General features: G+C 43.1%; 3 protein-coding genes across 6 annotated transcripts; all 3 read right to left on the reverse strand.

Annotated features, from left to right (window-relative positions):
- Nucleotides 1-178: 178 nt before the first annotated feature.
- LOC6527749 (diuretic hormone class 2) lies at nt 179-15,788 on the reverse strand. 4 transcript variants are annotated; one of them, XM_039370480.1, is made up of 5 exons: nt 15,672-15,752; nt 15,505-15,576; nt 2,035-2,140; nt 1,297-1,422; nt 179-1,143 (listed from the first exon to the last, which is right to left on the reverse strand). In XM_039370480.1, the coding sequence occupies exons 3-5, from the start codon at nt 2,121-2,123 to the stop codon at nt 1,008-1,010; spliced, it is 351 nt and encodes a 116-aa protein (XP_039226414.1). In that variant the 5' UTR covers nt 2,124-2,140; nt 15,505-15,576; nt 15,672-15,752; the 3' UTR covers nt 179-1,007. The 4 variants fall into 4 exon arrangements, with proteins under 4 accessions (XP_039226414.1, XP_039226413.1, XP_015053015.1 ...); XM_039370479.1 differs by having other exon boundaries at nt 2,032-2,140; nt 15,672-15,751; XM_015197529.2 differs by having other exon boundaries at nt 2,032-2,140; nt 15,505-15,716.
- On the reverse strand, nt 3,520-4,730 carry LOC6527750 (lysosomal aspartic protease). Its single transcript, XM_002088794.4, has one exon. The coding sequence runs from the start codon at nt 4,688-4,690 to the stop codon at nt 3,572-3,574; it is 1,119 nt and encodes a 372-aa protein (XP_002088830.1). The 5' UTR covers nt 4,691-4,730; the 3' UTR covers nt 3,520-3,571.
- Nucleotides 15,789-17,957: 2,169 nt separating the features above from the next.
- On the reverse strand, nt 17,958-20,637 carry LOC6527752 (ribosomal L1 domain-containing protein CG13096). The gene is made up of 2 exons (XM_002088796.4): nt 19,206-20,637; nt 17,958-18,858 (listed from the first exon to the last, which is right to left on the reverse strand). The coding sequence occupies exons 1-2, from the start codon at nt 20,556-20,558 to the stop codon at nt 18,082-18,084; spliced, it is 2,130 nt and encodes a 709-aa protein (XP_002088832.1). The 5' UTR covers nt 20,559-20,637; the 3' UTR covers nt 17,958-18,081.
- Nucleotides 20,638-20,675: the final 38 nt, after the last annotated feature.

Consider the following 20,675-nt stretch of genomic DNA (forward strand, 5'->3'; position numbering starts at 1 on the left):
TGGCTGCTTTGCATTTGCAACTCCCCGATGGAAAGATACATTTTATGAGCTCTGCAAATTGGATGGCCAGCTGCGTCAGGTGTGCGATGTGGCTTGGTTTTGGGGCCACAGATAGAATGGCCATTTCCAAAGTGGGGAAACCCCCAATTAAAGAAATAATGAATGAAAAGCCAGACAGTTCTCAAAATGTAGACTTTTATTGGATCGTGCCCGACTCACGTTAAGATTATATGTATGTTTGCAGCATAGACACAATAATTATTAAACATATATGCAAGTAGAATTCCGTAATATATTTGTATCGCATTAGTTGTACGTGTGTGTTTTAATCATTTATATTTACAATACTTAAAAGTCGCGTGAGACCAAGTCGGCGCTATGGGTAAAATAAACTTTCAGTTTCGTTGGGGTTTCCTTTTTGGGGTTTCTTTTCTGGGGTTTGGTTGGCTTCATTTGGGGGCCAAAAGTGTGTGGCATATAAGTTTGTATGTTATGTATATTTGTGTAGCTCTTTTTTTCTTGGTTTTTTTTTTAGTTTATGTAAGACATACCTAGTTAAAGATTTTTTGCGCGATTATGCTTACACTTGAATATATATTTAGGATATTTATTTAAATTTCTCCCTTCTCCTTATACCTTTTCCCCTAATTTTGAGGAATTGTTCAAACGAGCAATTAGCAGAGTTGCAGAGTTAAATCGGAGATGAAAGTTTTCATAAATCGTGTTCAATATTTTCGTTCGGAGCAACAGTTTAACGCTTTTATTCGGTTGTTGTTCGCCTTTTGGTAGATATAATTTCGAAATCTGTTCAATATTATTCTTGCATAGTTCTTGAAGAAAGAGAATGTGATGAATGCATGGGCAAATGAGAACATTTTCGTAATAAATATTTATGTACAATGAATAACAAACAAATGAAAGCTCTAGGAAAGTATCAAATTATGGGTCAAGTTCAGTTGCTGGAGAAGTTGACACTCGTCGTCCTCAACGCACACAGGATTCGCAGCTTAGACATCGGTCTCGGATCGCCGCCTTCGCCCGGGTCCTCCGGCAAAGTTGGCTGCAGCCAGACCCATGCGATGTTTCGCCTCCTGGGTGCCCGAATATCCCCGGGCCAGGCCAAAGTCCACGGTTCGCTTGGAGCTTTGAAAACGAAGAAGTTTCGTAGTTAGCAATGATTTGATTGGATTGGGCTGGTTGCATTCAAATATATATAGGTACTTTAAGTACTCATGTGTATTAATCAATTTTTATCAAGACTTTGGATTATATCTGCTAGCTAGGTGCATCACTTACTTCTCCAGATCGTTGCGTGCCCGTATGATGGTGCGTCCAAAGCGAGTCATCAGCTCCATGAGCAAGTCGTCGGGCACCTCCTCCAGTTCGTTATAGCCAGCGCCACCGTATCCTCCATTGGATTGGCTATTTAAAAGTCAACGAAATGGAAAATTAGAGTGCGGCTTGTGGGGTGTTTGGTTGTATGTATTTGTATTTATACATCGGCAGAATGCGGCTGAACAGGATATCTAATTACGTGGGCCCCGTTGAATTTGACATTCGACTGGTTTAAAATCTTCATTTGCATGGAAACCCAATTATTTGTTAAAGCCCAAATGTTTCCGAGCATTTTCCATTTGAGCAATCGCTAATTAGTTGGCCGGGGCTCAATGAATTTTTAATAGTTACTTTGATAAAGGGGAAATTAAGTTTTAAAATCGCCACACAGGACATCACTTGTCCTAAGAGTATCTGCAATCTACATAAGCGACTTAAGTGTATGGGCAACGACTGCAATTTTTGACACACTTTTCTGACAACGTTTACATTTTGTTAATTGAAAATTTTCGTTCGCCATGCGAGCGTTTTTCCGACTGCCTAAGTATATTTTCATCTCCCACATCTCAGTGGGGTAATTGCTTTGCTCAAATATTTGCGTGGCACATTTTTTGGTTTTCGCAGCTCAAGTGCCGAAATTTAATTAGTATGTATGTGTTCAGCCAAATTGGAAAGGATATGGGAATAGGGTACAACTACCTGGGCATCGGAGCTGCCTCGATGCTCGAGATGGCCAGGAGGCAGAAGAGCAGGAAGGCCAAGGCGAAGCAAGCGCATCGGTTTGTCATCTTTGTGCGGCTGTCTCCTGAAAAAGAAGTAGTTTGAGAAGTAATTTAATAAACAAGAAGCCTCAAAAAGTGCAATTTAAGCAAAGACCCTACAACAAAATCACCGCTTTATGGGGTAAGTCACTAGTGACGAGAGCACCTTTAAAACAAACCATTTACTTCTATATCTACACAGACATTTTACCCACTTTCGTGGCCGGACATTTTGGCCAAGTTTCATAAGCTATTTGAGAGGCCAAGCGGTTTAGTGTTCTAAGGTCAACATCAATTAGAAGTCAATGGTGGGAGTTTGAGTTTACACCCAGAACGAAACGGAAGTCGAGTGGCGACCAGGTTTTTCCATTAAGTGATTCATTAACTGCTCAACGAAGCATTCCCAATCTGGGTTACCCTTCCTGTTTTCTTCCCCCATCCTTTCTGCTTCAATCATTTGCGTTGGCAACTAGCTAGCAGGGCCAATATAACCTGTGTGTTGTCCACCTGTTTCCACCGAGTTTGCAGGAGACCAGCACTTTTTGCATTGCTCAACTGCACTTCCACTTCCTGTCATCGTGCACGGATGCCCCTCGTCCTTCTGCCGCTACTCCCAAATGGTGTTGTCACTATTGTGTTTGCTGTGGCAAAACTATAGTCCCGCACAATTCCCTGACATCACTGGCTATCCTTTGACACCCCGCCACTATCCCTGACATCTGTGGCATTCCCCCGAGGTCTCCGAGTTCTCAGAGCCTCCAGGGTTCCCTCCTGACACTCGGTGACACACTTCATTGCCCGGGCAACAGGCTGGACAAATGAATTGGCTCCCGGAACTGATGGCTTCTGTCATTGCCTGCATAACACGTCCCTCCGCCACCTCCTCCTCCACCACCCATCGCACATCATCTCCTTTGGGTGCAGAGTCAACATTTGTCCCACTGCCAGCTGGGGATTTGCGGACTACCGGATAACACAGTTGGATAACCGCTTCAGTCTTCTTAAGTGTCGATAAATCACAGCCACGAGATCTGATTCTGATTCTAAGTGGAATAGTTGAGATACGTTTGTACTTAGTTTATACATTATATGTTCTTGAATCATATGGGATTACTGTAAAGGTTAGGGATTTATTGTTCTATTAAACCCAATGAAACCATTTGTTGAATTCCTTTCACCGAAAAAAAAGTAATTACAAAGTTATAAGTGACTATAAATGTGCTGCGTCGAAGGTGTTAATTACCAAAACGAAATTCATTTGTTATGAATGGCAAACAGATAAGCATAAATAGCCATGAATGTAAAACGCAATTGGAATCGCTTACTCAAAACACCTCCACTTTACAAAGTCGTAAGCAGATTAGATTGTTACACATTCCGCCTTCCGAAGGTGACCCACTTCAGGTGACCCAGACACTCGGTATAAAATTCCAAGAGCTCGTTTGCTTTATTGATTAGCAATTTCAGATCGTAAGTTAGGCGACTGGGGCGAAGCCAATGCGGTTGTTGCCCAAATCGAACTCGGTGTAGTACTGGCCAATGAAGACATCGCCCAGAATCCAGAAGTCGGTGCCCATGTACTCGAAGGCGGACATGCAGGTGCCCTCCGACTGGATGATGTACGCCGAGGGCTCCAGCACGAAGTCGGTGCCACCGATGTTGAAGGTGACATCGGGCAGAGAGCTGACGGTGGAGCAGTCCAGGTAGCCATCATTGCCCACGTTCAGGATCTCGGAGAGCGTGATGTAGGCGTTGTAGGGAGCTACAATTAGGGAGGTGCCGGTATCGGCAATAGCCTGGCAGTCATCGCACAGAGATTCACCATCAACGGAGGATCCGTCCATGGTGAACTGCCAGTAGCCCTGCTCCGAGATGGGCACGTAGGTCAGCGAGCCCGAGTACAAGGAGGAATCGGAGCCACCGAGGATCAGCTCACCACCGAAAGTGGAGGTGCCATCGCGGGCCAGATAGAACGAGAAGACGGAGCTGTCGACCAGATCCTGGGACACCATGTTGTAGAACGGCGGAGCCACACCATCCACGGCCAGGGACTCATAGGCCATGCCCAGGATGCCATCGAAGTTGGCGTCGTTGAAGTTGGTGCCCGGCTCGTTGGTGGACTCGGCAAAGGTCTGGCTCTCAATGCTCAGGCCATTGACGTCGACGGTATCGGTGGACAGGTAGCCGGTGAGGCTGCCAGTGCCATACTGGATGGAGAAGGACTCGCCGTTGGCCACGTAGGTGGAGCTGGCACTGGAGTCGTACTGGTTGTGCGTCTGGCAGGCATCACTTTGGCAGGTGTTCGATGGCACCCACAGATTGGCGGAGCCCGAGTCGAACAGAACCTTGAAGCTCTGGGCGGGAGTGCCGATGCTGATCGCACCATAGTAGGCCATGTTCATCGAGTTGGACAGCTGCTCCTCATCCACGCTGCGCAGGCTGGGCAGCTGGTACTTGGTGCGCAGATACGACTTCTCGGCCAGCACATTCTGGCGCGTCTTCACAAAGTTCTGCTCCTTGAAGATGGGCACGCGATGCAGCTCCGCGCTGGCCAAGGCCACCAGGAGCACTACTACAGCGATGGGTTTAAACATTCTCTGGGTTTGTCGTCTACTCGAGCTCGACTAATTGACGATGAGGTGTGGCGGGTCTAATTTATAGCACTTGCCATCAATCACAGCCCAAATTGTCCGGCGATAAGATTTGTTGACCACTCCAGTCTTAAGCCGTATGAGTTTTTAATGCTCGACCATCCGATAAATATAATCTGGCACACTATCAATTCAGGTGTGCGGTGATATTTGGGCTATCTTCTCGATAGCGCTGTTCTCAAGAAGTGAATCCTGAAATTCGATTAGGCAGCTGGACTTTGTTTTGATTGGGCTTTTTGAGTGACTGTGATAATGGTTACATTAGGCGATTATAACAAGTGACTCTCCATGCTAATTTGCTAATATCATTGCTTGATTAAGCTCACTGATAAGCGCATTAATTGCAGATAGCGATAAGTGAGTTTGGGAATAACCGAGAATTTGGGAAAGTCATCAGGCTCTATGGGCAAAACCTCTTTTTGCAAAAGTACAAATATTTGTTGGGATGATGAAATAACGCATTTATATATTTGTTAGTCACAGGTTAATTAAATATTTATTTACTTATTCTTCAAGGTATACACATGCAACCAGCTTAAAAACCACAAAATGCGACGCATTACCAGAATGGATCTCTTTTCAATTGGTTAATTTAAAGAAACGTGGGAATGGGATCGTTTTCAGCCAAGAGGAAACGTCTTCAGTGCGGCTTAAAATTCCCTTCCAATCAAGTGGCTACACTTGAGCACTTCAACCAGCGATTTGCTCGGTCACATAAAAATATAAATTTCGTTTTTTGCCAGATAAAAGCAAATGCAGGTCTTGCCATTAAGCTTAAGACCCTATTGAAATCAGATTTAAAATCAAATAAAATGCCACTCCAATTGGCCAAGCAGGACAATGGAGATTCATCGGTTCGATTGCGTTTTACTGCCAGCGCAAGGACTGTTTGCCCATGTGGGATTGTGGGCAGTAATGTGTGGATTTCTGGGTTTGGGTGGTGCGGTGTGGTGGTCAGCCACAGGTTAATTGTGGTGCAGAGCATCCGCTGCTATCGCCAAGGGCTAGTAACACACGGACAAGGGACAAGGGACAAGGGACCACATGGAGGTGTCCACGGGCGAGTGCGTTGCGCACTTTCGACCCAAATAAAGTAATCAACGGATTTCACGCACCGTCGGGCAATTTCGGTAACTGGCCATACTGGATACTGGATACTGGGCACACGGGGCGTATGATTACCGACGTGGTCCGCCTGCCTTTTTGTTTTTTCTTGTATTCCAGCGGTGACATTTCATGTGCAATTATTAGGCGGCTGCTCAAATAGCAACCGTTTATCAATCATTTTTGATTTATGGGCCCGTGCGAGTGGATTGAGCTGGAGTTGATTGTAGTGGGCAAATACATAAATAAAGTATACGCCCGGGGTGGCTGGCCAACTAACCGAACAGCCCCGAACACCGAAATGTGTGCGCTTGTATGAATTTCGATTTATTTTTTATTTGCTGTGCGTGGACGTGTGGACATGTGGACATGGCTTAAAGGCTTTAGACCGAGTTGCAAATAATGTTTAACCAAAAAAATAATCAGCAAACATTCACATTTCGTAAATATTTCATACGGCACAGGGGGGGCCAGTGAACAAATAGATTGCTATTATGGAAAGTATCCGTTTCGGTCAGTGAGCATTTGCCTCCGGTTCACCAATGGGTGGGAGATGCCATCGGCCAGGAGCACCCACTCCTCATCCTCATCCACATCCTCCATCTCCTCCTTCTTTCCGGCGATTGCATTTTCACAGCTTGCTTGATCTGCGATGCACCCACTCGTGGTTTATGAGCCTCGGAGTCAGTCAAGTGCCAGGCGATTAATCGAGCAAGATACTCGTAGTGATGTTTCAAATGCACACTAGCCGGCGAACTTTGGCCTATAAGCACATTAAATATAACCCGACTGCGATGACAGATAAATTCAACAAGTGCAAATAGTTTATTATATGCTTTCAATTAACTAAAGTGGAGTAAAAACGGATTTAAACGCATTAACGCATTAGCTTTCTAAAAGGAATATTAGTTCTCATGGATGATGTGTTCGTTCAAGTGGGAAATACTTGGTATCAATCATAATTTCGGTTTGAAAGCGCTATTTAGAGTTTGACTTTCACAAATGAACTACTCGAGAACGGCGATGTTATCGCCCAACAAGCTGTTCTAAGCAACTTCAAAGAGAGTTCCAGCAATCAGAAGTTGACTACATAATCTGGCATTTGAAAACCCATTCCATGGCCGCAGCATTCAAATCCCATCAAGCGGAATAGGCCAAACAGTGTGGGCCGCTCGGTGGTTAACCCAAATCAAGTGTTGCCCAGTCAGCAGCACTGGCGTTTGTCTAACGAGATGAGATTCCTGGCTGGCAGCACAGCCCCACCTGCCACGCAAAACTCTCACCTTGTCCAAGTGGCGTTCTGGATGTTGATGGAGGAAGCTTGGAGCTGTGAGCTGGGTGAGTGGGTGGCTGGGTGCAGCCTGGACAAAAGTGTAACACGAGAGTCAGACATTGAAATTGCATTGCCTTGATTGTGGCCAAACAACACAAGACACATTCGCACCCTGTGAGCCCCCGGCTTTTGTGGGTCGCTCGGTGGCCCGCTGCGTTGGTAACTGGAAACGTACTTATGATTGCTGGGCGGGGCAAAATCGGAGGTGGTGCTGAATCTGTGTACTGCGAACTGGGCACACGAAAGGGAAATTGAATTTGGGTCATTCAATCGCAAGGCCAGGGCTAAGGACTTTAGGCCACTTCCTCAGCATCGAGAATCAGAAATGGTTTCACGTGCTTTAATCCCAATACCCAGCATTAATTCACTTTAAGGGGTATGTTGCATGAAGGACTTATCATTCACCAATTTGATTGCTGGAAAAAAGAATCTAAAGTAGATTGTTTCAAATCAATATTATTGACAAGTAATTTTAGTTTTAAGCCATTTAGACTAGGTAATTCCAGAGAAAAAAACACTTTTAGACATAATTTGATTAAATACCCTCTATGATCTGTGTAAAGGTAATAATTTGATTTAATTTTGTACTGGATATACCAATTCTTAAATGTAGTAACAAGTGGTATTAACAGCGCACCTTTACCTTAAAATTTGTTTGTAAAATTATTAAACATAATATCCAGTTAACAATTAATAATTATTCAAAACATTAGTTTCTTCCTAAGCCTTTAACCTTATACATTATTTAATTAGAGTTGCATTAATTTCGCTTACGTTGACGCCTGAAATTGAATAAATTGTTCGTAATTTAGCAAAGCCCGCTAACCGCAGGGAAAGCAAAATAATTAGGGCAAATTATTGCCACGACAGCTTTCCACTTTCAGTTGCATTAAATTTTCATATACCAAATGAAAATTGCGTATACGCATGGAAGGGGGAGGAGGAGGGGAAGGGAGGGAGTACCACACCCGCCGCGTTGTAATTGGATGCTTATTGAATTAGTGACAAAGTCGGCGGATTGGGCGGATGATGCTGCGGTGGCCGTGTCCATGTCCGCCGGACTCCCAAAGAGGCCAAGGAGGAGGTGGTGGCCCCGCTGGCTTGCTGGCTGCCATTTTAGATATACATCAAATTATTCCGTTTGTCAAATTAAGCAAACAAGACCCGCACAGTCGGAGACAGAAGATTGATTTGGATTTGTGTTGGCAGACATTTGATTTGCCCCCCAATCCACAAAAGTGTATCCCTCGTCCTTCGTCGCATTGTGTGTGCGGAAGCGATGCCATCTTAACTGATTAGTTGGCAAAGCCAGTGGGCCTAAGTCGGCTGAATGTCCGCAAACAGGTGAGTTTCCTTTAGGGTCACTACATTCCACCACATTCCGCATGGCCAGGTGCAAAGTTCTTGTGCACAGACTGGCTAATGGAAACTGCTAATGAGCTCGCACTTAACTACCCCAAAGTCGCTGACAGAAGTGAGTTTTCCCAAACTTAAGTACCCTACACTCCGAAGTTCGTATCATATGTTATTTACTTGGAATCTGGCGCAAATCGGGGAGATATCAACAAGTCAGAAACGCGACAACTTCAAGTGTCGAATATCTGTAGGCAGCGATTTGTGACATCAATCAAGGGAATAATCTTGAACCGATTAGATTGGTTGTCGAGTCAGTTAAGCTGGTTATGGTTATGGCCACAGTTATTAACACTTTAAAGCACGCGACGTCAGCACTTAAATCTCAACAATAACACTTTAGCTCAAGTTAAATTTATACGTTTTTATTGTGCATTTTTAGGCCTTAAAGGTGCCTGAAGTTGTTTTATAATGATTAGGAAACGATTTTAGTTTCAATTAAACACTGTAACCTGCTGTATTTTTTATACAATTTGAGTACGTTCATTTTACGACCAACAAACGACTTATCCATCACACACGCTGGCCTAAAAGGTCACGTCATAAACCACTAGTAATTATAATTGTATAACCTATAATGGTTATGTACCATTAAAAGAGCTGTGGAAAAACTTTGGCCCGTTCCTCGCGGGATCTGAACTTTGGAGCGAAAGTTTTCCTCGCTTTCCGTCGAAAGGACACGGCGCAGAGACAACCGAGCATTTCTCGGATGCCAAAAAACAATGTAAAAATTGTTGACCCACCATGGAGCAGGATGGGGGGATGATGTAAGGAGCTCCTTTGCCGCACACATAAAGACAATGAGGTGGAAAAGGCGCACACAAGGTGGGCCCAGAGGTGAGGAGCAAATCCGGGGGAAGGTTGGAGCATTTAACTTGCGGAGGCTAAAAGCATTGCCCACAACAACCGACAGGATAACGTCCTCCTGGGAGTTGCCACGCGAGCGCCGCCTTGGGTTTCTGTCGGCACAGAGACTTTCAGGTCATGGAAGAGGATGAGGATGAGGACGTGGATGTGGCTGAGGTTGTGGATGTGGATGTGGATGAGGCAGAATCACATTTCGGGGAGTGGGGAGGCACTGGGTGGAAACTCCAGTTGGGCTCGGCACTCTTTACATTTACTTAAAAATTCATTGCGGCCCAAGGAATTCTTTTATTTTACTTCGGCCCCAACCTTGAATCTTTAAAATTGATGAAAAATTATGCCGAAAATGCCGGCAACAGATTAAAATAATTGCACTCAACTAGAGCGGCATTTCGAATGGGTCTTCAGTTTTTCGTGTCGGTTTGGAGTTGGATTTGGATTTTCCGGTTGGTTAACACCGTACAAGCCACAAATTATGCCGGCAACAGGTTTATGCCAAATGGGAATTTGGTGTTAGGCAAATGTTTTTATGCTTTCACATTTCTGTATGCAAACTGTGGGAATTTGTGAATTAGCCTCCGGTGATTCGGAATTCTTGGGATCTTTTTTTTTTTCTTCGTTTTGTCTGCCACAATTCGATACGGGGTTTTATTCTTTGATGAGTTTTCGTTGTTTGGGCAAGCCGATGATTTTAAATGCAAGAGAAAATAAAGCATGTCCCCGAGGTATGTTCGATAAAATACTATAAATGTTTTATTTATGTCAAATTTATTTCGAAACAAGGCTCATATGAATTCATGGATAGTGCAAAAAGATTTCTGTTGATTTACACGCAGTGGATATTTTAATGTTGTTGATATTCATGTGTTAAAAAATATTATTTATTATGTACTGCACATTTTGTGCTGCATATAATCTGCATATATAGTTATTTTTAAATAATAATGAAAACATTCCAGTGGAATAAAAATATAGCATACTTTTAAGGGCAGTGCGCAAAAACTTTCTGTTCGGTTTTATGGCGACGAGGCCAAGTAAGTATATCTTAAAAAAGTATAAACTGGAAAAAAGGAACTTGGCAAATACTTTTCGCACTTGCTAAACTTCCACGTAACTCATATGAAGAATGAAGCCGAAAGCCAAGTGCGTCAGCAGAGTGACAAAATATTCAAATCAAACTGAAGACCAGCAACGATGCCAGTGGGGAATCACCGCACAAAAAAATGCGAAAAGGAAAACTTGTGTCGAAAGTTTGGCTAAATACTTTGGCGCAGCCATTTTGTTGTGCCACACAGCATTGCCATCCAGCCATCCAGCCATCTAGCGTGCCACATCCGCCAGCAACCAGCAACCAGCCGCAAATCCAAATCCCCACAGAGCCGTCATCATGTGCACCAGTTACCAGTTGTCGACATATCGATGTCAGTGGCGCAGCTCCTGCTGCTCTGTCACTTTCGCTTGATTGCATTGTCAGGTGGGTGGGGGTGGAAGCCACCTTCACACATGTGTTATGCAATCCAGAGCCACCCAAAAGCCACCCGAAAGCCACCCACTTGAAGCCACTCTATTGGCTGGCTGATAAACTGCCGGTCGCAATGACGTTTGTTTGTTTGTTTGTTTATTTGTTTGTTTGTTTATGTTTTATGAGCATTGTTGCCACAACTTTTGCTCAACACAAACAGCGCCCCTTAACCCCGCACGATTGCTCCTATTTTGCATTGAATTTCTGTTTGCCAGTTGCAAAATGTAAATGTTTCTCCTCGATAACACAAAGCTTTACTTTGAGCTCTCGCTGGCAACGTATTGTGATATTTACCCTGGCAGTTGGTTCAGCAGCTCAAGTGCCTTTAATTGCCAACGGGAATGGGAACGACCTCTGCTAATTTCGTGGCATTTAAGTTTGCACTCCACACATCTTGGTCCTTTGCAGAGAGTCCATTGAGCCGAAAAAGCAAACACGAGAATGCAGTTGAAGGTCCTGGTGAAACGTGTCCTGGGCCTTGTTTTCATTTGGGTAATACGTTTTATTTAAATTGTTTTTTGGTTTGAAAATGCTCCTTTTCCCCTCATAAAGAAAACCATTATAATAATGAAAATTTCAAGCGTGGCCAAACTCAAAGGCAAATTCTCTAACACTCGCATCCGCAAAAATACTTTTTATTGGACCTCGTTTAATATTCGGCTTTACTTGTAATGCACACCCAGCTGAGCTGGCGAATAGTATTTAATTTGAATACCAACCATAAACATTGGAATATTTTCCATTTTTTTAAACAAATTTATTACAAAATGCGAACTTTGTCATACAAACAATTCATGACTTGGGTATGGGCGGATTAAAACAAACACTTCCAAGAAGGAGCACGCATAAAACCCAACGCCAAAGCATTTTTGAGGACACAGGAGCAGGTGGATGGGGGGCTTTGGGGGCCTCTGGAGAGGTTGAATGCATGTCTTATCACCGAGGACTGGTATTTGGACCGAGGACTCACGTGGCAGCAAGAGCAAGAGTGCCCGGGAAATGCTTATGGGAAAATGCAACATAAAATACTTTTTAAATGCGAATAAATATTTGGCAGCTGTGCGGTGGAGTACCATCAAAGCGTTCAGAGCTCGTGGAGCTCGATGGTGGGTCTTATGTCGATGCAAATGCAGAGGGAAAGTGAAAATTTATATGTTAAGAGGTTAACACACTGCATGAACGAATTTATCTTCCATTCCAGCTCAGAATGAATCAAATGGGGTGAGAAATTACCTGCAGTTAAGCGCCAATATTGCAGATAGAGTAGCTCAACCGAAAGGCGAGCACCGAAATGTATCTCTTAGATAAATAGTACTCACAGGTATTGCAGCTCGCATATTAAAGAAAAAGTTCTACAAATACTTGCACTATCTAAATGATTTATTCACCCTGCACTATTTCCAAAGGCAACGTTTTTGTTCCCCTATTATTTCAGCACACAATTATAGTTGCATGTAATACCATTCATGCTCACAAATGGAATCTACAAACCTGATAGCATAATAATTAATTTTCTGAAACACCACTGCTGCTCATTTTAAAGCCAACTTTTAACAAATTGTTACGCACTACATAAAGCCCCCTCGTTTGACTTTTAACATCCAGGCCTGGGTATTTGAGAGTTTATGAATTCATAAACTCGCCCAATTAGAGGCGTAAACATTTTCGGACTGAAAATCGTGCTCAATTAAATTCATGCAGGCAGTCGTTTGGGGTAACATAAAGCGGATAATATTATGAGCAAAATATTCCGCATAATAAGAATGCAATAAATGTGGCAGATGAGCCTGAAAAGTGGCCTCGATCCTTAGAGTTTAGCAGGGAATAAACAGGACTCCGTCCAATGAAAAGCGTGGCAAGCATCCGAATCTCATCTGCAACTGTCCCCAGTTTTGTTTGCATTGTCATTGCCTTGGGGCGTGTTAATTTTCGTAGGGGATTCCCCTGCCCTGCGGTGATTAGCATGCACATGTGAGTCGGGGGCCGAAAGTTCGCAAGCTTCCAGTAAACACTGGCTAAACAATTTAATTAATAAAAATATGCAAATTTAATTAGAGCGAGAGCAGTTCAAGGAGACTGGTTGAGAAACATTTTGGTCCCAAAAGTTCCCTAAGCTTCTAGGCGTCTATGTATTTCGTATTTTGGGGACCTAAGTCCCTTTTCGCCATGCTTAAGTGAGTTTTTAAAGCCTCTCGCTTAAGCATTTTTTAATTGTTGCCCAGTTTGAGGTAAACTCCTTTATTCCAACACGAATTAATTAAGTATGAAAGTTTCCGCCTCTGAGTGTTTTCACAGACCCAGGGATAAAAGAAAATGAATGGCGATGAAAAAGAAATCCCAAGACCCAAATCATCAGCCCTCTTACTGTCTTACTTGTACACCTCCAGTGTGTTCCCTTTTGTAAATTTAAAGAAAACAAGAATTGGCCACAAATCGTCATAGTAGAGAGCATCATCGTAAACAACCGCAGGGCAGGGGAGGGGTCATGAAAATAAGTAGTTTTCAACGCCCTCCATTTCATCCAAAGCACCTGAGCGAGAGAATTGAATTTTCCAGAAATGCCATTTTCCGCTGCGCAAGAAAGTAGGCAACACAAAATGCTCAAAAGGTCGCAGGAGGTGTGAAAACAGTGAATAAAAACACTTTTACTGCGGAATGTGATGGATGGATGTGAGTTTAGATATGCTATTCTATTTGCTCAATTGAAATGTGCAGCAAAATAGACTAGTTTTGAGTTTACGATTTTGGATTTGTGTTGTGCACACAGCTTATTTGAAATAGTTTGGTGTTATTACACTTATAATACCATGTAAGAGAGTAAGATAATCTGTGGTCATAAAACTAAATAACATTGAATCGCTTTCTGATTAATGTCTGATCTTTTCGAAATCTGTTGAACTGAAACCAATTAAAATGAAGCTCAGAATAGTAACCGAATTGCGATGGTGTCACCACATTCAAAGCCAGTAAAAACATAATCCGCCTTGTTTACCATTTCATTCATGATACTGAATATTCAATTTAAAAGGCGGATGTAAAAAACCGAAAGGATTAGAAGCAATTGGCGTGGACACTGTGCAAAAACCAGCTCACGTTTCCCGATGCCGCAGCTAAGCGGCTTTTGCGATGCACCGCACTTGATACAATTATAATTTCATCATTTTTCAATTATACTTTCTTTTCATCTACATAGCTAAATGGTCTTTAATTTCGATGCTCACGTTAGTGAAATGAAATTGCTCATTTATTAAACGTTGAAATTGAAGTCGTGTTTGTGGGAAATTTCACTTGAATTTCCTTAAGTTTTCGGGGCGCATCAAGTCATTCGAAACACTGAACACTGAAATCGAATTGCCCAACTGTTGTTCCCAACACAGGAAAATTAATTTCATGAGCTGAACTTTAAGATCAGAAGTTACACACTAAAGTTTTGCCAATTTAAGTTAGAAACAGCCAAGAGCGTTGCCCGTAAGATCATAAAACTATAAGGGCGCTCTAATGTGGGAGCAAAATAAAGCTCAAAATGATTGCGATAATCCAGAGGACTTAGTTGGCCCGAGCCGAGCCAAGAGGTAATAAAGCCAAGACGCCAGCTTCAATTTTGCAGCAGGAAAATAAAGATTTTCCCCGATACTATGGAGCAAAAGGTCGCCTAGGCCGAGGCCCAAAGGAAACCCAGCCCATTTAGGAAGGACAAAGGGATGCAACAAATGTCCTGGGCTCAACACACATCATCGAAGGACCTCTGCATCGGTCCTGGGCTACATGTTGACTTAATGGCTTAGGCCAGCTAAGAAGCAATTTATAAAAGGCCGCCTCATTTTCCGATTTTTAAACGTGGGCAATTTTGAGCCATGAAAACATAATTAATAGCAAGTCAAAAAAACAATATGTACACAAGCACATATTTGATTTATAAGTAGACTTTCTTAGAAGTAAAATATTTAAAAAATTATGTTTAATTGATTGAAAAGGACTTCTAGCTGGGTACTAGATGGTTTTAATGTCTAATTGATTGACAATCCGTCTTCTTTATAAAAAAAATGTTATGAAAAGCTAAAACTTGAAGAAAAATCTTCTTTTTTTTTTAATGTTAGGATTATAGATTTTATTCCAAAATGATTACTGGTTTTTGCATTAAAAAGTTATTTATTAAATAATTTACCCGTCGGCAAAAATTAAAAGTTTGAAATCTAATAATTTACGACTTATGCTTTCCATAAGATTAACATACTTTACAATCAATATGTTTTCGTAAGTTTTTATGTAAATTTACTTTTATGTGGTAAATAGTAAATATAATGACCATGTCCATTTTTTTTTTACACTCTAAATGATTGAGACTCTATATCTATTTAGCATCAACATTAAGTTTCAAAGAATTTAAAGTGGATTATTAGAATTATGAATTTAAACTGATAAGAGATTTAAGGCGCATACAAATCAAATATACCAAACGTGTATTCATTACTTTCTAAATTGAATGGTTTTACAATATTTTTTAAATTTATTATCGCTCACCCTTTTTCACAAATGCACACAACACTTTTGCTTTAAATGCGATCAAAGTTCGATTGTTTCAGATCGATTCCACTGCAAAACACAAAAACAGAGTTCAAAAACGTTGAGCAAACGGTCGATGGGATTTTGAAAAACTTTTTTTGAAATCGCTTCTCTAAAATATTAACCGTTAGTGGCTGCTGACTGCACCGCTTTGAGACTGAAACGCAAGTGAAATCGGCAGCCAAGGAGACCGCGATTTATACGAGGCCAGGATACGAAAGATTTCAACGCGTTCAGGTGGCAGCCGAGTGGAAACTCCGAAGTTCGCAACACGACGACTGCCGCCCACGACGTGGTACTACTAGCTGCTTTTGCTTTTGGCCAATTTCGATGGGGATTGTGCGCAGTCATGGGTGCTGGCCAACTGGTCGTATACGCAACACGTGGCAAAAGGGCAACTGCTACGGCTACAAATGCTACGACTACGCCAATGGGGCAACCAGTTGGAAATACGTACTGTATCAGTTTATTAATCATCTATTACGCACAATTATCGAAGCGTTTATCGAGCCATTGTCCATCGATCATGGCTATCAGCATTGGATTAATCAGCATCTGATTGTTTTCAATTAGTGCCCAAACTACGGCAGCTGTCAGCCGTCAAATCCAATATAAATCCCCCCAATATACCAGATTATTAATAACTTTACGGGCATTATCGCATAATTGGCGGTGCATCAACTATCTCTGCGTTTTGCACAGCAACTCTGACTAATCAGTTGAGATTACCATCACAATTATTCGGTTATTTCGCTTATTTCGGTTATGCTCATTATTAGTCGTCCCTAAAAGCCATATATAGTAATGTGATTATTTGATTATTGATAAGGAAGTTATATCATTGGCTATATCGGGACTGACTGATGTAAATTGAATGCTAACTGTTGATATTTGGATTGTGGCAATCCCAATCAAAAATAATGCATAAAGGTTACAGAAAAGGTATTCAATAATCATTGATAACAATTTATTTCCCAATTTGTAATAATATAATAATATTTTTATCTCACCACAGACCAATGGTAGTTTGATTTGTTTAATGTCACGGAAAGTATTTTATTACAGTGTATTTTTATAGGCCCAGTTCGACAATTAATGCCAACGAATTAGGAGTTCTTTTCGCTTTCCAACCTAGCTTAATAACCCCTAATCCATGTCAATCCTTTGACTGACCCACATTTTTTCAGAGCTCCAACTGAAGCTAATTCATGTGCACCAAAAGGTTCGGTTTGCCAGCGGAAATGGGGAAATGCCAAATGCGTATGTAGGGAATCCTAACCGCCCATATGCACATGGAAGTATACATGTTTATCTGCACATATGTATGTATGGATTTTATGGCGGCCACAGAAAACGCGGCTAATGATAATTTGGGCTGATAAAAGCTTTACAATGTTTTTGTTGCTTCCGACGACGTGTCCGGCCTGGTATTTGCTTTTTGCCATATTTATTCGGCGGTCACCACAAACGGAACGTGATTCTAATCTCCAGAGCCCCGACCTTGCCCATGTGAAAAAGTTCAATGGATCTCGCACCTTGGAATTGGACAAGACAGCTGGACAACTTATGAGCGGTCAACTGTCAAAGTTCCTGCGAGCCAGGAGCAATCACTAAATCACTAAGACTAATTAAGAGAAATTATGCAAGCGAATGGCCACTTTTGGTCAGCCAGCTCATCAAAAATCCCCGCATAATACATAATTCGTCGGCGGCGAGACATCAAAGAAATTGCATTTTGCTGTACTCCCACTGGATGGTTCGGAATCAAGGAGCTTTACGAAAACGTATAGAAAAATATATGTATATGCATATAAATCAGTTCTTATGAAAATTGAAATTGACTCTGTTGTGTACACGTTGCAACTTCCCGCTGGGCAAAGACCGTTGCTATAATGCATATTTCGATTTTATGACCTCAAAAGGATGCCACGAAGGGTAGGGGTTGTTGGCATCCACTTTGAGCTGCGATATGTGGACAGGAATTTGCGCCATTTTCCGCGAGCCGGCAATCTGGAAAAGGCATTCAAAATCGGCGACCATAAGGTGAAATGTCCATGCTTGATTTCATAGAATCCAGATACGCGTTATGGATAAATATGCATGGAAATCAATTGCAAGCCATTGGGCAAAAGTCGATTTTAAAAGCGATATTTGCATATTATCACAATTACATACAAGCATTTATATTCTATTAGTTTTAGTTACACGAACATCATGGCGGATGGGTAATATTACACTTGTATGAATGGCAAAATAAAATTGACACTAGAATGAACTGATCGCGTTCAGATTTCCAAGCATATTCACCCAGATCCAGCAGCCCACAGCTGACAGCCGAGATCCCAGAGCCCGCAAATATGCTGCTAAATGCGCGCTTGTTAAAAAGATCTTTAAGTAAAAGGAGGTATGTCTCCATACTTAAAACATTCGTTTATTACTAAAACTGTTGTAAAAATTGCAAACGGAATTATAGCAAGATTGGTTTGCATATATAGAAATAACCTAAAACTAACGCAGAGCAATAGGACAGACATATTACTCGTCATCGTCATCATCATCGTCTTCCTCGTCGTCATCTTCCTCATCGTCGTCCTCATCGTCATCATCATCATCTTCATTTTCTTCATCGTCATCATCTTCAGTATCATCGCCATCCTCGCCCTCCTCGCCGCTTTCGCCGGCACTGTCCTCTGCCTCCTCGACTTCCTCCTCCTCATCGGATTCAGCTTCGGCCTTGGTGCCCTCGCTGCCCGAATCCTTGCGAGCCTTCTTTGTGGGCACTGCTGTGTCCTCGCCATCATTGTCCTTTGGAGCGGCATCAGCAGCCAGCAATGCTGCCTTCTCGGCCTGCAACTCGGCCTTGCGCTTCACCTGGTTCTGGGTGAGCTTAATGAACTCCGCATCCTTGGTCATGGCAAATTTGGACAGAACCTCGTTGGCCTGCTTCTTAAGCTTGAGCATACGCTGCTCACGAGGACCCACAACATAGGGTGCATCCTCCGGTGGTGCACACATGCTGACATATAGTGGCAGTGCAGAGGTGCCGGTAATGTCGATCTTGAGGTACATCGAACGGATGTTGGCCAGTCCCCCAGGATAGACTTGCTGGAGCTGCTTGCTCACCAGCAGGATGTTCTCAGCCAACTGCTCGGCGGTGTTCTCGTGGTTGCCCACCGGAATGGCAGTTAGATCACCCTTGGACAACTGCCTGAATGCGGTGCGGGTGAGGGCACGGGTCACCTCCTCTGGCAGCTTGTCGTTGTCCTTGCTCAGACGCACAGCGTGGAGAACATTGCGGGCCTTTTGGGTGTTCTAGAAATGGAGGAAACAGGTGCATTACAAATTTAGAAAATAGTTTATAAGATGATGTTTTATACTATTCAGAACTTCAAAATACATATAAAATCAAAGTAGTCGTAGACTGGTACAAATGGAGTCGCTCGATTTGAAGAACGTTTTAAAATTGGAAAAAGCATAATATTCATCATAAAGCAGTACAAATGATACCCTGATTCAGATAAATAAACCGAAGTTACATATATGAATATGTTTTAAAAATACATACAAATGTTAGCGACCTTCAGCGAGGATTATTTGCGGACAAAAGAAAGGTAATTTGTGTTCCCGGAACACACTCATTAGCAGGCAGAATTTCTTACCTTGCCCAAAAAGGCAGTAGCCTGTCCAGACAATCGACCGTCGCACAACAGGTAGTCGTAACTGTTGAGGAACTTGCGCTTGGCCTCGAAGGAACCCATCTCGTTGCGCAGCTGGTTGAATGGAACGATGGTTAGGCGCTGCTTTACACCGGCCTCTCGCAACAGATCCTCGTAGTGCTGCTTGGTGGGATCGGAGTCAAACTTGGCTCCACGCTGCAAATCTGGCACGATTAGAGCCACATCGTCGTCCTTGCCCACCAACGAATGCTTTAAATTCAACTTGACCATGCGCTTTGGGCAGCTCGGGATCTTGTAGCTGCACACTTGCAGAACGTAACGATAATCGGAGAAGATCGAGGTGTTCTTCTTCTTGGCCACCTCCTCTGACACAACCGACTTCAATGCCTCGCACACCTTTGTCACGTTCTTTTCGTTGACAATCTCCTGGAACCGCTTCTCGTCAAAGGACTTCAATTCGAAGGTCAGCTCAACTGGTTTCTTTGTCTTGGCAGGCTCTTTCTTGACAGCGTTGCCTTTGGCCTGGCCAGGTTTCGACTTGTTCAGCGGCTTCTTGGATTTGGGTGCCTTGACAGGCTTAGACAGCTTTTGCACCGCCTTTGCCTTCTTCTGGAGCTGCGATGCGGGCTGGGCCTTGGCTGGCTTAGCTTGTGCTGCTGCTTTTTCGGGTTTTTGGACCTTTACTGGTGCTTCAGTCACTGGCTTCTGGGACTTCTTAGCTGCTGCTGTTGGGGCAGCCTTTTTAGTTTGTGAAGCAGTTTGTCCTGACTTTTTAGCTTCAGGAGCCACTTGGGCAGCCTTCTTAGTAGAAGGTGCGGGATCTTGGACAGACTTCTTGGCTGGTGCTTGCTCTTTTTTGGCTTCAACAGGAGCAGCTTTAGTCTTTTTCTCTTGCTTTTTCGGTGGCACTGGGGACTCTGGAGGAGCCAAAATCAAAGCCTTCTTCGATGCGACCTTCTTGCCTGATACAGGAGCCGCAGAAGCCGCTGGCTTTGCCTTAGACTTTTTCGCCGCTGGTGGAGGAGCAGCCGGCGACTCAGGTGGAGCTAGAATCAGTGGCCTCTTGGCCGCCTTTGACGGTTTCTTCTCGGCGGCTTCCTTTTTGGACACCACCTGTTTCTTCTCGGCTTCCTTCTTGGACGCTACCTGCTCCTTCTTGATGGCATCTTTTTTCACCGGAGCCGCGTTTTTTGCCTTTTTGATGCTGGCCAACTCCACAGTGGCGTCTGTGGGGAGTTTCTTGGTTTTTTCCGGCTTGCCCTTCTTCTTCACCACGCCCTCGATGCTGGCGCTCTTGTTCAGCGACTTGGGCTGCGGTTTCTGTACTTTAACCATATTATATTCTGCGACGGATGCGTATAAACTCGAGCAAAACTATATTTAAAATGCTACACAACTACACGTGCTACGCTATAATATCGATATAATCAGATTCGCAAAACGGTGCTATAG

This window comes from Drosophila yakuba, chromosome 2L (assembly GCF_016746365.2).
Source record: "Drosophila yakuba strain Tai18E2 chromosome 2L, Prin_Dyak_Tai18E2_2.1, whole genome shotgun sequence".
In the NCBI taxonomy this organism is placed as follows: Eukaryota; Metazoa; Arthropoda; class Insecta; order Diptera; family Drosophilidae; genus Drosophila; species Drosophila yakuba.

Coding starts and splice junctions, on each gene's coding strand:
- LOC6527749 (XM_039370479.1), bottom strand. CDS start 2,123: ATGACAAACCGATGCGCTTGCTTCGCCTTGGCCTTCCTGCTCTTCTGC. Junction 1,423..2,031: donor GCAGCTCCGATGCCCAGGTA/GTTGTACCCTAT, acceptor ACTTTTAAATAG/CCAATCCAATGGAGGATACG. Junction 1,144..1,296: donor GCACGCAACGATCTGGAGAA/GTAAGTGATGCA, acceptor TCGTTTTCAAAG/CTCCAAGCGAACCGTGGACT.
- LOC6527750 (XM_002088794.4), bottom strand. CDS start 4,690: ATGTTTAAACCCATCGCTGTAGTAGTGCTCCTGGTGGCCTTGGCCAGC.
- LOC6527752 (XM_002088796.4), bottom strand. CDS start 20,558: ATGGTTAAAGTACAGAAACCGCAGCCCAAGTCGCTGAACAAGAGCGCC. Junction 18,859..19,205: donor CTACTGCCTTTTTGGGCAAG/GTAAGAAATTCT, acceptor CTCCATTTCTAG/AACACCCAAAAGGCCCGCAA.